Raw genomic sequence first — 16,103 nt, forward strand, 5'->3', positions numbered from 1 at the left:
TTAAAAGACGATGCAGTAAAAGTGCTACACTCAATTTGCCAGCAAATTTGGAAAATTCAACAGTGGCCACAGGATTGGAAAAGGTCAGTTTACATTCCAATTCCAAAGAAAGGCAATGCCAAAGAATGTTCAAACTATCACACCATTGCACTCATTTCACATGCTAGTAAAGTTATGCTTAAAATCCTACAAGCTAGATTCCAGCAGTATGTGATCGAGAACTACCAGAAGTACAGGCAGGATTTCGAAGAGGCAGAGGAACTAGAGATCAAATTGCCAACATACGCTGGATCATGGAGAAAGCTAGGAGTTCCAGAAAAACATCTACTTCTGCTTCATTGACTATGCAAAAGCCTTTGATTGTGTGGATCACAACAAATTGTGGCAAGTTCTTAAAGAGATGGGAGTACCAGACCATCTCATTTGTCTCTTGAGAAACCTATATGCGGGTCAAGAAGCAACAGTGAGAACTGGACACGGAACCACTGATTGGTTCAAAATTGAAAAAGGAGTCCGGCAAGGCTGTATACTGTCGCCCTGCCTATTTAACTTATATGCAGAGCACATCATGAGAAAGGCAGGGCTAGATGAATCAAAAGTTGGAATTAAGATTGCCGGGAGAAATATCAACAACCTAAGATATGCAGATGATACCACTCTAATGGCAGAAAGTGAAGAGGAACTAAAGAGCCTCTTGATGCGGGTGAAGAAGGAGAGTGCAAAAGTTGGCTTGAAACTCAACATTAAGAAAACCAAAATCATGGCATCCGGCCCTCTCAATTCCTGGCAAATAGATGGGGAAGAAATGGAGGTAGTGACAGATTTTATTTTTCTGGGCTCCAGGATCACCTCAGATGGGACTGCAGCCAAGAAATTAAAAGACGCTTGCTCCTGGGGAGGAAAGCTATGGCAAATCTAGACAGCATACTAAAAAGCAGAGACATCACCCTGCCAAAAAAAGTGCATATAGTCCAGGCCATGGTTTTCCCAGTTGCAATGTATGGCTGTGAAAGTTGGACCATAAGAAAGGCTGAGCGCCAAAGAATTGAGGCCTTTGAACTATCATGCTGGAGAAGACTCCTGCGAGTCCCTTGGACTGCAAGGCATTCAAACTGGTCAGTCCTAGAAGAGATCAACCCCGACGGCTCTTTAGAAGGCCAGATCTTGAAGCTGAAACTCAAATACTTTGGCCACCTAATGAGAAGGAAGGATTCACTGGAGAAGGGCCTAATGCTGGGAAAGATTGAGGGCAATAGAAGAAGGGGACGACAGAGAATGAGATGGCTGGATGGAGTCACTGAAGCAGTAGGTGTGAACTTAAATGGACTCCAGAAGATGGTAGAGGACAGGAAGACCTGGAGGAACATTGTCCATGGGGTCGCTATGGGTCGGACACGACTTCGCAATTAACAACAACAACAACAAATAAAAACATCTTGCTTATTTTTCATTAGAAAAAAATTATCTAAAACTATTATAAGTGAAAATAAATTGTATTTTATATTTAAAATCCAGAAATCCTGCCTCATCGTGCCTCTATTGGCCATTCCTCATATATAAGATCAAATTGGGAAGTTTGGTAAATAAAATCAATTATATGGTGCATTTTTTGCTTATGAACAAAGATCAAGATTAAGGAGCTTAGATGAGTCACTAGACAGGAAGAGTTACAAAGGACAAATGTACTCTAAAGAATAACATTTTTTCCCAGGTGGGCTATTAATGTAGGTCAAATATTGGCAAGGCATAAAAAAGGGCTATCCAGAAATCTTAACACCCAATTGGTAAGAAACATCTATTCTCGTTAACAGTAGCATTATTTAATGCCAAATGTCTGGGGTTTGGGACAGATGCTTGGAACATAATGTACATAAAAGTTCACTAAGCTTCCCCATGTTCACCCGAGCTTCCCACTGACTGCTATCTCAGTATCCTTACTCAAAGTGAATAAGAGACTGTTAACATATATTAACTACAATTACAAAAATGCATGACTATAGCATGTTATGGAAGATCATGTTCTTCATTTTATACAGATTCTTAGCTTCAGTAGTAATGTTGACTACTGCCAATAAAGAACTTCTTTATCTATAAAAATGTGGCTGCTCTCTCTAATATTTAAACAAGCTAGATTATTTAAGTACAAAATCTATACTTGCAAATATCAAGAAAAAGAAGAAAGAGAGAGAGAGAGAGAGAGAGAGAGAGAGAGAGAGAGAGAGAGAGAGAGAGAGAGAGAGAGGAGGGGAAGGGAGGCAGGGAGGGAGGAAGGAAGGAAGGAAGGAAGGAAGGAAGGAAGGAAGGAAGGAAGGAAGGAAGGAAGGAAGGTATCCATTTCAAATCATTATAATGGAACATGCAACAAGCCAATACAAATAATTATACAGAATCTATCAAACAGAATCTATCAGGATATTACCATAAAAATGGAAAAGATGATAACTCCTGCTCTCTAAACCCAAAGAAGAAAGACTTCAAAAATATTTTTACATTTTTATGCTTGTTTTCATGGATCTGGAGATATTTTATAGTTTTGTTTGGAATTTCATGCAAGAACACGTTATGCCTCGCTCTGGTTCTTCTTCTTCTTCTTCTTCTTCTTCTTCTTCTTCTTCTTCTTCTTCTTCTTCTTCTTCTTCTTCTTCTTCTTCTTCTTCTTCTTCTTCTTCTTCTTCTTCTTCTTCTTCTTCTCCTTCTTCCTTCTTCTGCTCAATAAATATATTTTAAAATTGCCTTTATTATCTAAAGTAGTGTTTCTCAACCTTGGCAATTTTAAAATGTGTGAGCTTCTTAACTTCCAGAATTTCCCAGCCAGCAAGTACAGAGTCACTTTAGTTAGTGAGATGGGCAGTATATAAATTAATATAAAAAATAAAATAAAATCTATACATTTTTAAGCTGCTAATATTGATCTATATTCATTCTCTTTGTCCAGTGATTAAAAAATGACCCACAAGATAAAAAAAATCAAAGGTACTGAGAGAAAGAAATGGTAACAATGGTTTTCCTTGAAAAATAATTTTTGATTTAATTATCCCTTACTAAATAGGACAGATGGCCTTGCAAAAAGGCTTCTCCTTTATCTGCTGGAGAAGGAGAGGCAATATTATTTATTTAAATGGTTTCTATGGCTGCCCATCTTAAGTAACTCCGAGTGACTCTCAACAACATATGATCAATGTAGTTTTGATCACCATGCTGCAAAAAAGATGTTGAGACTCTAGAAAGAGTACAGAGAAGAGCAACAAAGATGATTAGGGGACTGGAGGCTAAAGCATATAAGGAATGGCTGCTGGAATTGGATATGTCTAGTTTAATGAAGAAAAGGACGAGGGGGGACATGATAGCAGTGTTCCAATATCTCAGGGTCTGCCACAAAGAAGAGGGAGTCAAGCTATTTTCCAAAGTGCCTGAAGGCAGGACAAGAAGCAACTGGTGGAAACAAATCAAGGAGAGAAGCAACCTATAACTAAGGAGAAACTTCCTGACAGAACAATTAACCAGTGGAACAACCTGCCTCCAGAAGCGGTGAATGTTCCAACACTGGAAGTTTTTAAGAAGAGACTGGACAGCCATTTGTCTGAAATTATATAGGATTTCCTGCCTGAGCAGGGGGTTGGACTAGATGACCTCCAAGGTCCCTTCCAACTTTACTACTATTATTATTAATAATAATATCTGAGTATCAATGCACCCAGAAGAAAGATGGGGAGCTAGCATGCTGCAAAGCAAAATGACATCCTCTTCTGTTATCATCTTTCAATACCCTCTAGGTCCTCCTTGGGATTTATAAACAATGATGGTTCACCTTCTATCTAAATAATAACATTATTGGATTTTACAATTATAAAGATAAAATGTATTACAAACTAAAAGAAAAAATAAAGGAATATAAAAAACAGAAAGTGTATAAAAGAAAAAAAAATCCCTGAACCCCAGTTGATATAGCTTGAGAAAGCATCAATGAAATGCTTTCCACATTTGTAATGTAGCACTGCCAGTTCCTATATAGGTATATGAGTCAGGGTGTATAATAATGGGCTAAATAGGCCTATAATCTATGCAATACAGGAATATCAATTTTTAAAAGATCCATTTTTCCCTACAAGTAATCATGTAGAAAGACAGGTTTTGTGCATGCTTCAAATGAAAATGCACCATATGACTATTAATGCCATAAGACCCTAAGGGTGGATAGAAAGTGAAAACTTCAAATGTTTGACATGAAAGTTTAACTCAGTCAGTTCTCTCTATGAAAGTCTTCTTTGATGAATAAAGGTAAATGTAAAGGTTTCCCTTTCTGAACAAAGGTCTTTGCATTCATGTATGATACAGACCAGCACCATTCTATCAGGGAACAAGTTATATTATCATCTATATGCCATCCATCAGAAAAAAGAATGCAATCTAAATATCAAAAAGACATCAATATGAATAGAACATGAAACAAATGAAGAACTTTTGTAAATTATTTTTAACCCTTGGCTTCAGGGTGAAAAAGTTCCTTTAGCCCGACAGTTTTAAGCAAAGAATAAATGAAGATTATTTACTGCAACACACAGGAAAGGCACTGTCAAGTCATGACAAGAAAATAGCATTGCATGTTAAGTGACAACATTATTGAATTCTATAATATTCTTACAAATATTGCAGGAAAAATAAGGGACAATATATATTTATATGAGTAATATTGGTAATACCAGCATTTTAATTGTGATATATTAGCCTGTTCTTCATTCTAAAAATCACTAATTAAAATTTATAAGATATATAGTACAGATTGTATTTAAACAATCTTACTCACCCTTTGATTCCAATGAAATCAAGTTAAGGATGACTAATAGGTGACTAATATATTTTAGGATCTCATCCAATGGATTAATCTAATACATTGTCTATTTTATCCCAGTAGTAAAACAAACATTTATGCATAATTGTTAGCTATTCAAATATTAAAGGCAGCTATACAGGAAAATATTGAATTCCTGAAATCCATCATGGGGAGAGAGATTAGGATTGTAGTATAAATATAAGATTAAGAAAACTCTCTTTCATAAAGTATGGGTAGGAAACCTGTGACACTACAGAAACTGTGGAACTACAGCTCACAGTTTCAACCAGCATGACTAGTGATGAGGAATTGTATAAGTAATTCAGCAATATATGGAGGAGTTATCAGAATCAGAAAATTCAGAAAACTCAAAACATTAACCTATGGTCACATGTATCATTGTGGAAGAATGTTCTATCAGATTGGCTAAATCTCTTTAGAAACTCTGTGTGTGCTACAGTATAGTTGCATGCACATCTTTTCATGCCCTCCTCACAGCATTTTCTGAGAAGGGAAAAATGCAAATAATCAATGGAAAAAAATCAATGCTATTAATATAACATCTATCCTAATTTCTTATAAAGGCATCAATAAGGTTTAGTAATGTTTGGTAAGCAACCAGAAGATAATTTCACTGTGCTAACAAACTGTATAAACAAGGCTAGAATATACTGTTTCCTTTTATTTTTTACATAAAACACAAGGTAATTGGTTGTAAAAGTGTTTAGATGACAATAGTTATGTAAAATTGAAAATCATTCCATAGTCTATACAAGGACTCATACTCACTGGCATATACACTTTTATTTTTTTCTATAATTCAGAGATAGAATCATCTACCCAACCACATATATATATGTATATGCTGTCGGAAACACTTTTATTGATATTATATTTTTAACTTTTTATTGAAAATATTTAAATAAACACCTCAGTTCAGTTTTTAAATATAATTTATTTATATAATTTGCATTGTTTGCATTAGCTCATGTGAATGAAATAATTTTCAATGTTAAGAGTAACTTTTAAAGGGATTGCAACTGCTACTATTTGTATTTTTTGAGATTTTATTTATTGTAGATGGTTGATATGTCCTTTCAGTAACTTAGGCATATATATTATGCAAGATGTATTCAATTTTGAAAACAAAACATCAGAACAGACTTAAATTTCATATATCTTGGTAAAATTATTAATAGTAGTTAGAACTCAGCATAACATATGATTTATAAACCTTGTGTATCGTTAAATATTTACAATGTAATGTTTGAGCTTTACTAGTCAGTAATAATTCTATAAATTATTTAACCTTTTAAAAAATCCAGTTTTATCCTCCCATTTCATTTGAATAAAATTAAACTGTCTTAAATCCAAACACCTTAGTTTGAAAGTGTTTGTGATGTCAGTCACAAGAAATATAAATATATCCTATAGTATTAATAGTATATTTTGTATTTTATTTCATCATGTTTCAGTATGGGAAAGATATTTAGGGAAAAGATTTATGCAGAAACTTAAACTGTATTTTGTTATTATTGTCCTAGGTAACACACACACACACACACACACACACACTTGTTTCATTTGTTCTATGCAAAGTAAATTTGAATTTGAAGGGCAAGTTAGGAAGAGACACCATAATTCTCATTTTTTTATAACAAGAGTATGTCATGTAGTTTAAATTATAAGATATATAATATTTAGACATGGATGCTGAACAGCAGACCTTGAATACTGGTTGAAACTCATATTTTTGTTACACTAATAGGAGAATGAAACTTATGTCTTTTTGAATATTTGCTATGCCTTGCTCCATTTGTGATGTTTCTCCCCCCCCTTACACACACACACACACACACACACACACACACACAAACAAACACACACTATTAAGCAATGATCCTTAAGAGAAATGAGAGAGTTTAAAGCAGGAAACAGAAATGTATTGAACCATGGGCAAAGAGAGGCAAGAAACATTTGAACTGCCAACAAACAGTTTGGTTTAATGGTTAAGGTACCAGGCTAGAAACTCTGAATTCGAGTCCTGCCTCAGGTATGAAAGCCACCTGGGTCATTTTGGGCCAATCACTCTCTCTCTCAGCCCAACTCATCTCCCATAGATGATGTTGTGGGGAAAATAGGAAGAGGAAGGAGTATTAGGTATGTTTGCTGATTTGAATTAGTTACAAAAATAATAAATTGAGATTAAAAAGAAGTCTTTATAAAATAGAATAAAATATTAGGACAAGAAACTAAGACAAAATAATATTGTCCAGAGTGTACCAAGTCATCTTCCAAAACAATATCTATTGAATATTAGATTACAGAGTCCTTTTTACAGCTCTATCATTGCACTTTTTTTCTTATCCATTTACATCAGCCAAAACATATCTGCTGATATTTACCGAGCTTACCTGAGCAGCACCGCAGCTTCCCACAGATAGAATCCTGAGACAGCAGCACGCAGGTATTTAATGTGGGCCATGGTATGGCGAGGTATTTACAACCTCCTCCCAAAAGAACGTGTTGGAGTCATAAGGAGAGGGGGAGGTTCCTGGAGGATCGGAGAGTTCGGAATGAGATCGCTAGCTGGAAAAGCTGCCGAGTTTTCAGGACCCTGGAGAGCTCCTTGACAATCGACAGAACCTGTACGAACCGAGGACGTCTTTTCCCAGGGTGATCTATTCGCCGGCGTTTGGGATGTCGTGCATTTTGGGGTTGTTGTTGGCAACCAGCTCGCTAGGGTTTGTATTGTGCATCTAAAAGAGAGGCTAATCCCAGGGGGCAAGACCAGGCAGCCAATGAAGGGCATCGGGAAAAGGCAAGATGCAGCAAAGTACACCTACTTTGAGGTTTTCCTCTGACCCTTTTTTCCTTCTCTGTCCAGAAGCCAATTCGCCACATTCCTGAACACTGGCAATAGCAAGGCTAGAAAGGGAAGGGAAGGAGGTGGAGACAGATTCAAAGCAGTGGACTTCCCTCCCACCTCCCCTGTCATTCGGGGAACTCCCAGACAAATAGAAGGTTGTGCAAGAGTTGTTTTACTAATGAATAAGAGAGAACGAGATGTAAAAATGAGGTGGGGGCGGGACAAAATTGGTAGTGTGATCTTCTCAAAAGGGATCCTTTAGAAAGAAAAAAGAGGAGGGGACTACAGAATTACAGGACGGAACTACTGAAAGGGACAAAAAATCTGTGGGAAGAAAGTATTCCAAAGAGATAGCTTTTCCTGGATTGATATGCATGCCTAATATGCCTAATGTAAAAATGGGTCAGTCTGGGAATCATTTGTCTTGAAATTTATATCAAAGGTTTAGCTATGGAAGCCTGGAGGAAACCTGTGGTGAGGCATGTGTGATCTTAGAGTTCTAGAGAAGAGAATTATTACCAGTCTTTTGTGTATTTGGAAGACTTGAGGGGAAGGAGGTGGACTGAATCTTCTTCTTCTTTTTATCTCCTTCTGTCTCCCTTTCTATGAATGCACTGGAGATGGTAAAACTTTCACTCATAATTTATCAGTATAAATGCTCTATTAATAAAGCTGCATTAATGGTCTTCTCTGAGGATGCATATACTATTTTATTTATATATTTGCACAAGCATATGAGTCTAAATGATAAAACATTTACCTACATATGTGGATGATGACAAAATAAGCATTATAATTGTATTCTTTTAATACAATGTAAGCATTATTTTTACATATAAGGATCATTTTTAATGAAATCATCAACTATCACTTAAGTAGAAATTAGCAAATTCCATCCAAATTAAATGAATACTATTACTATTTGTAAGTGCATAGTGCAATAAAGGTGAAAGTACATTTAGGTTCCTTTTATACACTTTTTTTTAAAGCAAAGTAATTGTCTTGTTTTCTTTAGAGATTGATGTGATTAATAATACTTTTCATATTAGTACTTAAAATTTATATAATGGCATTTCTAATGTAAACATGAAGAAGTTCTACTTTGTAAAGTAGTATTGCATTATATATGCATTATTCAGTTAGTCCCAAAATGTTGTATCAGAATCTGTGCTATATATAGCAATTTATTTTACTTATTTCACATATTTTGATTTGATGTTCTGAATGCTTTTAACAAAGGATTAAAAATATCCATTTCCGGGGGGGGGGGGGAGCCTAGAAGGCTTTATAGGATACTGAAAAATTGGTTTGAGATGTTCAATTAAGCATGCAAACAAGTTTAGCAATTTTTGAAAACATGTCAGATGTAAAGATACTTACTTCTGCTGTATTGTGCAACTATTTGGTTTCATTATTTATTCTTTATGCATCTTTATCATACATTCCTATTATTGAAATGTACTAAACTCTGTACTATCCACAAGTAAGATAACTTATTAAATTGTGCTATCTTCAAACATGGGCTGAACTGAAGAGTACCATCTTTTTATTTTATTTTTAAATGAAATTCTTAAAACCAGTTTTTTAATATAAGACATGGATCTTTTTTTTTAAAGAAAACTCTGTGAGATGCACATGAACACCCATCTTAAAATTTTCTAGAAAATATATTCAAGTATAATTTTTATCAAACACTCCTAAGCAAATATATTTGAAACCTAAAGAAAGCTATTTTTAAAACACACACACACACACACACACACACACACACACACACACACCTATTCACTGAAGTGCAATAATTCTATCACAAGAAAAAACAGTCTCCCATTTGATGGAAGAACAGCTTACTTTGGCAATCTCAATGTCAGAATCAACATTATAGAGTAGTAAGACAATTGCATGTAATTATTATCACCACACCAAGGATATATTGAATGTAAATGAAAGCTTTAAAATATATCACAGTTCATCATAGGCCAGTGGTGGCGAACCTATGGCACGGGTGCCAGAGGCGGCACTCAGAGCCCTCTCTGTGGGCACGCGCACCGTCGCCCAAGTCCTAGGCCTTCAGCTGGGTTTTATGAAACTTTTTCGCTTTAGGTCTCTGCCGCTGTGTGCAAAAAAAAAAAAAAGGTTCAATCAATCAATTTCAACTTCTCGCGGGAAAAAAAGATCTTGCAAAGTTGGAATTGATTGATTGAACTTTTTAGTCCCACCCAGTCTGCCATTACCACCGCAGCGACACCCACCCAATGGGCCACGCCCACCCAATGGGCCACACCCAGCCGGCACTCAACAATGCATAAGTGGGTTTTGGGTTGCACTTTGGGCACTCAGTCTCTAAAAGGTTCACCATCACTGTCATAGGCCATTGTTCCTTAATATTCTAGACAACTTCCCAAACACAGCAAAATGCTGAGAAACATAGCACTCCTTAGAAAAGTTGTATTTTGTAATTTGTTGGTTTCTAACATTTTTTGTTTTTAATAAAATTAATAGAATATGACAGTAGCTACTTTAACTCTGGAGATGTGGGATGCTGTACAATGACTCAGATTGCCATTCTATCTTTCCTGAAAACCTTATCTCTTTGTTTCTTAGATTATTTCACATAAATATAAAAGGATGTGAATGTAATATGAAACTCTCCTGCCTTTTTTTGTTTCACATATCAATGTTACAGACATAGATTGATAACAGACCTTAGACCACTGAGAAATTTTAGTTAATGGTATATGTATTGGGAAGGGTTTGAAATTTGTCACCAGACATGAAGACAAAAATTTTTATGGTAATTAAAAGCAATGAAGATAGAGTAAATTCTCCATAAATGTTTATCATATATTAGCTGCAAGTTAAGATGAATTTGTGATGAATAATGATAAATATGTCTCAAAGATAATTCTATCAACCAATAAAAGTGCCTAATGTAGGACTTAATTATGGAAAAGAGAATGAATATTTAATGCTACATGTATTGACAGCTGCGAGAATAGTATTTGCCCAATTTTGGAAAAATGAAAATCTACCACCTGACCAGATTATTATCATGAAAATCTTAGAATGTGCAGAAATGGATAGACTAACTTTAGAGATTAAAGAGAAAGAAGATTCAGTTTTTTTCAAAACATGGGAAAATTTTTATTAATGGTTAGCAATATGATAGAATGAGAAAGGATGGTGAAGTTTAACAGGATGAATGCTATTTATTAACTAAGCTTTACTTTTATGACTGTTGTTATTATTAGTGATTATAACTGTTTAGTACTATATTAATTACTGTCATTTAATATTTGTACCCAGACGATAGTCTGCTTGCTAAAGTGTTGTATTTTCTGTTGGGGGTAACTCCACTATTGTACCTACTCCTACCCTTATCCCAACCCTATCCCCTAACCCCATCCAATATCCATACCGGTCTTATCCCTTCCCTACCCTTATAAAACTCAATAAAACATTTATATAAAAAAGTGCCTAATGTGTTGGTTTAACTCTGGTATCATCAAAAAAACTATTATTGGAATCATGCACTAATGTACTGATAATTGTTTGATTGCAACATTATGCTACCAAGTATTATTATGAATAATAGCACTATACAAAATAGATACTAATAGTTTTAATGAAAAGTCACTAGTGCCTATCATCTCCAGGAATAGCTATAGTTGACATACAGTTAAACATAGTCACAAAGAATACATTCATAGCCAACACTGGTAGATATTGGCCAGACCTTCATCCAAATGGTAAAGTTGAGGAAAATATTATTATCACATACTGTTTCTTTTATCTCCTGTCCAACTCTCATTTTGTCTGGAATAAACTCCAGCTTTCTAATCTTCATGAAGACATTGATCTGGAGCTTACACAGCTTTTTAGATTTAGACGAAATGGACAAATACATATAACCTCAAATACAAAACTCAAATTATCTCTCCTATGGATTCAGGTGCTTGATAAATAGCACTGGGACAATATGTAACGAGATACATACTAAGACTTCAAAAAGACTTTCCATCATCCTTTTATCATAGTTAATCTGCAAGATGTGTGAATTTAATTATTAGAACAAAGGCATCATCCATATGTCAGTTTTCTCATATAAATATGAATAATTAACTAAAGCAAATATAATATAAATTATTTAAACACCTGCTGTTTGTGACAGTCATACAGAAGAAAATCTACTTAATTATAAGAAAATCAGTAAAAATAGAAGAAATCCACATTCCAGCATGGCTCTTAACTTTTCTTTAAACAAATAGTATTTGTTCATTTATTTTAATTTTATATTAGCTAGTCATAGCATTCTCTGAACAGGTGAAGTTTTTTTCTTCATTAAAACAAGGATTAGCTGCTGCATATTGTGAGAAAAATGCTATTGAAACTAGTTCTTCAAAATTCTAAACTGTGAACTGCTGAAATAAAGTAAAGAGACATGTGGAATTTATTTTAAAGACTTGCTTCATGAGAATCAGAAACATTTTAAAATATCTCAGACACTATAGCTAGTCACAGTTACACACCATTCAGCAGCATGTTTATGAACCTAGTCATCCAGGCACTATCAACTGCTTTAGAAAAATAAAAGCACATCTGTTCAGAGCCAAATAAGTAAATGCTTATATTTATTTAAAAATGAACACCTACTGTATCAAGTAGTTTCAAAACGTCCTTAAGCAGCTATGAATCTATTGAAACAATACATTCAATGTTCAATGTTGCTTGAGAATGGGAATTTCATATAATTTGTGTCAGATTATGCTTCCATTGAACCTGAAATATGGGACAGATTATTATTAGCACCAAGTAATAACATGTTTTTCTTTCTTTCTTTCTTTCTTTCTTTCTTTCTTTCTTTCTTTCTTTCTTTCTTTCTTTCTTTCTTTCTTTCTTTCTTTCTTTGTGGGATTAATTGCACGAATATGTCCATGGGCATCTGCCCATAGACATCTCCCACAAGGTCCCTGAGATAACAAACGGACTGTTCCAGACACCGGATGCATTCATCAACCATTTGGACAGACTCTGATAAGAACACCTGCTGTAGCCTTGCATCTGGAAAGTGTCTGTTATTTGATATATTGTAACCACCCCTATATACGTCTTTTGCTTACGCTGTGTGATGTAAAAATCTTAGTAACAATAAAATAGGGTGCAAGAGTCAGCTCTGGGCTCCCATCCCGAGATACCTGCTGCGTGCGTGTCTCATTCTCCATGTGAGACCACCTCAACTAGTGACCCCGACGTGATCCACTGAGGGATACGTCCCTGCCGACCCTTTACTTATCGCCTGGAATAGGCTTGGTGCACCCGACGAAGTTGCTGGCAACTGACTCCTCTTCGTGAGTATGGGGGGTGGAATGTCTCATGCTCAAAAGCAGCATGTGGAAGAGCTGAGGCTACTTGGCAGGAAAAAATATCTTACTGATCAGGAACAGAAATTAACCCGTCACCTTTCTAAATCTGAGGCTGTAAAATTGCTTGCTTACGTATGGGCTAACTGCTCATCCTATCCGGAGTCTGGATCTTTAAAAGTAGATACATGGAGGGAAATTGGCACCATTCTCCATCAGTCTCCAAGAGCCCCAGCAGAGATTTTGTGCCTTTGGAAAATTGCCTATACCCTGATTCAAACCCATGCTGACTCGCCTCATCAGCCTTTATTAGACCCTCCACCGTATAAAAATCCGTCTGTTATGTTGGCCACTCCCTTGCCCCCTGGAGCAGGTTTTAACCCTCCTTCTGCCCCTGCAAATTTTATGGATCCTGATAAACAACAAACAGCCTCTCCTGTTCCTGCCACGTTGCCGCCTCTCTCCCGGCCCGGAATCATCCGTGGTGCTTTTCAAAAGGCTTTAAACAATGGTGATTTAAGCGTTTCTGAACTATCCGAGACAGAGTTGTTCCCTGTTACTTACCAACAGACTGCAACAGGCTTAGTAGTTGATTGGGAAGCACTTCCCCTGGCTATGATCAGAGAATTGAAAAAGGCTACAAAAGATTATGGCATAACCAGTCCCTATACTAGAGGACTGATACATTCAATTGCTAGTGCATATCGAATGTTGCCTCAAGATTGGAAAGATCTGTTCTGCATGCTTCTTAACGGAACACAATACGTAGTCTTTGAATCTGAATATAAAAGAGAGGCACAAAAGAGAGCTAATCACTCAGGTTCACAATGGACAGCAGAACAACTCTTTGGAGAAGGCAACTTTGCTACCCTTAATGCTCAAGCTCAAACTTTTACTCCCTTTGCATTTCCTATCATTAATGCTTGTGTTCTTTCTGCCATGGCTCGTGTTGATGAGTCTGGCACCCCGATTCAATCTTTTTCTGCCATTCGCCAAACTGCAACTGAATCCTATGCAGACTTTGTGAATCGCTTACAAGTTGCCATTGAGCGTCAAATTTCAAACAGAGATGCAGCAAATGAAATCCTCATAAAATTGGCTTATGAACATGCAAATGCAGACTGCCAGTCCATTCTTAAACCAATTGTTTCCAGTCCCACAGCCACTCTGGCAGACTTTCTTAAAGCCTGCTGCATTGTGGGAACCAATGCTTTTCAAATGGACACTCTTGCAGCTGCAGTCCAAAAGGGGAATCAACCCCAAGGCACTTGCTTTAATTGTGGAAAATCTGGTCATTTTAAAAAACAATGCAGAGCCCCAGGAGGCAGCGCAGCTCGACCTGCTGCCATCCCCAGAGCCAAGCCCAAAACTGTGTGCCCAAAATGTAAAAAGGGTTTTCATTGGGCCAATCAATGCCGTTCCTCTCAGTCTAATCGGGGAAACTAACAAAGGGGTCTGTAGCTAACCCCTCTCCAAAGGCTGCATCCTTTTCAGATCTTACTCCAGCTTCGCAATGTTTTTCTGGCATTGATTTAAAATTGACTTCTGATCTTTCTATTACTTTTCCTAACCTACTCACGGTTGCTGAAACCCTTTATTCTGGACCCTTGCCTCCGGAAACGGAGGCAATAATCCTTCCCACACCTGTTGCTCAGGAACAAGGAGTGTTTGTGCTTCCAGGTTTGATAGATCCCACATATAAAGACACCCTAAAAGTCCAATTTTATACCAATCTCCCTGTCACAATGTACCGGGGGGATACGGTGGCACGCTTGGTCTTATTACCACGTCCAGCACCACCCATTCCAGAGGCTGCATATGCACCTCACTTTGGGAATTCTTCCTTTGATTTATTGGCACTAACAAAGCAAATTACTCCCCAAAAACTGGTGATGCCTTTTTTAATCAATGGCATTCTCTTCTCTGGTCTTGTAGACTCTGATGCGGATGTCTCAGTCATAAGAACAGCTGAATGGCCCTCTAACTGGCCTCTTGAGTTCTCGCCGGCAGTCAGGGGAGTGGGAGGACTTCAACGAGCAAGTTCCAGTAAAAATTGGCTTACTGCACAACGAATCACAAAAGGCATTTCTGCTAAATTTAAACCTGTCATCCTCCCTCTTCACACAAATTTATGGGGCAGAGACTTACCCTCTCAATTTAATGCGAAGTTAACTCTGGAAGACTAACAATGCCTCCTTCACCCATGAAGCTTACGCTCCTTTCTGACACCCCCGTGTGGGTGGACCAATGGCCACTCACTTTAGAAAAACAAGAAGCATTGCAGAAACTGGTATATCAGCAAATACAATCTGGCCATTTGGAACCAACTACCAGTCCTTATAATACCCCAGTATTTGTAGTCAAGAAGAAATCAGGCAACTGGAGAATTATTCATGATTTACACCTCATTAACATAATAATTAAACCCATGGGTCCGCTACAGTGCGGAATGCCCAACCCAAATATGATTCCCAAAGACTATGATTTGGCAATTATTGATTTAAAAGACTGTTTTTTTACCATTCCTTTACACCCTGATGACAAACAACTTTTTTCCTTTTCTTTGCCTCAAACTAACATGTCCCGACCTACTCCTCGCTATCAATGGACTGTTCTTCCCCAAGGCATGCTTAACAGCCCCACCATATGTCAAGCTTTTGTGGACGCTGCCTTGATGCCTTTTCGCAAATCCTATCCTAACTTTTTGCTTTATCACTATATGGATGACATTCTCCTAGCTGCCCCGGGTCCTCCTGGCACAGTACAAACTGTCCTACCCCAACTCATTCAGCTTTTAGCTTCTTATGGCTTTATTGTTGCCCCAGAAAAAGTTCAGACCCAATCTCCCTTTTTATATCTGGGACACAAAGTCCTAGCCTCTCATTCTGTTCCAGTACTCCCTGCCATCCACCTTCCTTCTCCTCTCACTTTAGTTGCTTTACAACAAATCTTGGGCACCATAAATTTTGTGCGTCCATTTCTTGCACTCACCACTGCCCAATTGGCACCCTTATTTTTGGCTTTGCAAGGACACACTTCCCCC

General features: G+C 36.9%; 1 protein-coding gene across 1 annotated transcript in view; it reads right to left on the reverse strand.

Moving 5' to 3' along the window:
• Positions 1-7,755, reverse strand: part of GLRA3 (glycine receptor alpha 3) — a 92,542-nt gene extending 84,787 nt beyond the window's left edge. The window contains exon 1 of the mRNA XM_039348840.1: positions 7,246-7,755. Within this exon, the coding sequence (XP_039204774.1) occupies positions 7,246-7,316 (71 nt within the window). The 5' untranslated portion in view covers positions 7,317-7,755. The remainder of the gene's footprint in view (positions 1-7,245) is intronic.
• Between the last annotated feature and the right edge of the window lie 8,348 nt (positions 7,756-16,103).

This window comes from Crotalus tigris, unplaced genomic scaffold (genome assembly GCF_016545835.1).
Source record: "Crotalus tigris isolate CLP2741 ecotype Arizona unplaced genomic scaffold, ASM1654583v1 scf7180000018183.1131761, whole genome shotgun sequence".
NCBI lineage: Eukaryota > Metazoa > Chordata > Lepidosauria > Squamata > Viperidae > Crotalus > Crotalus tigris.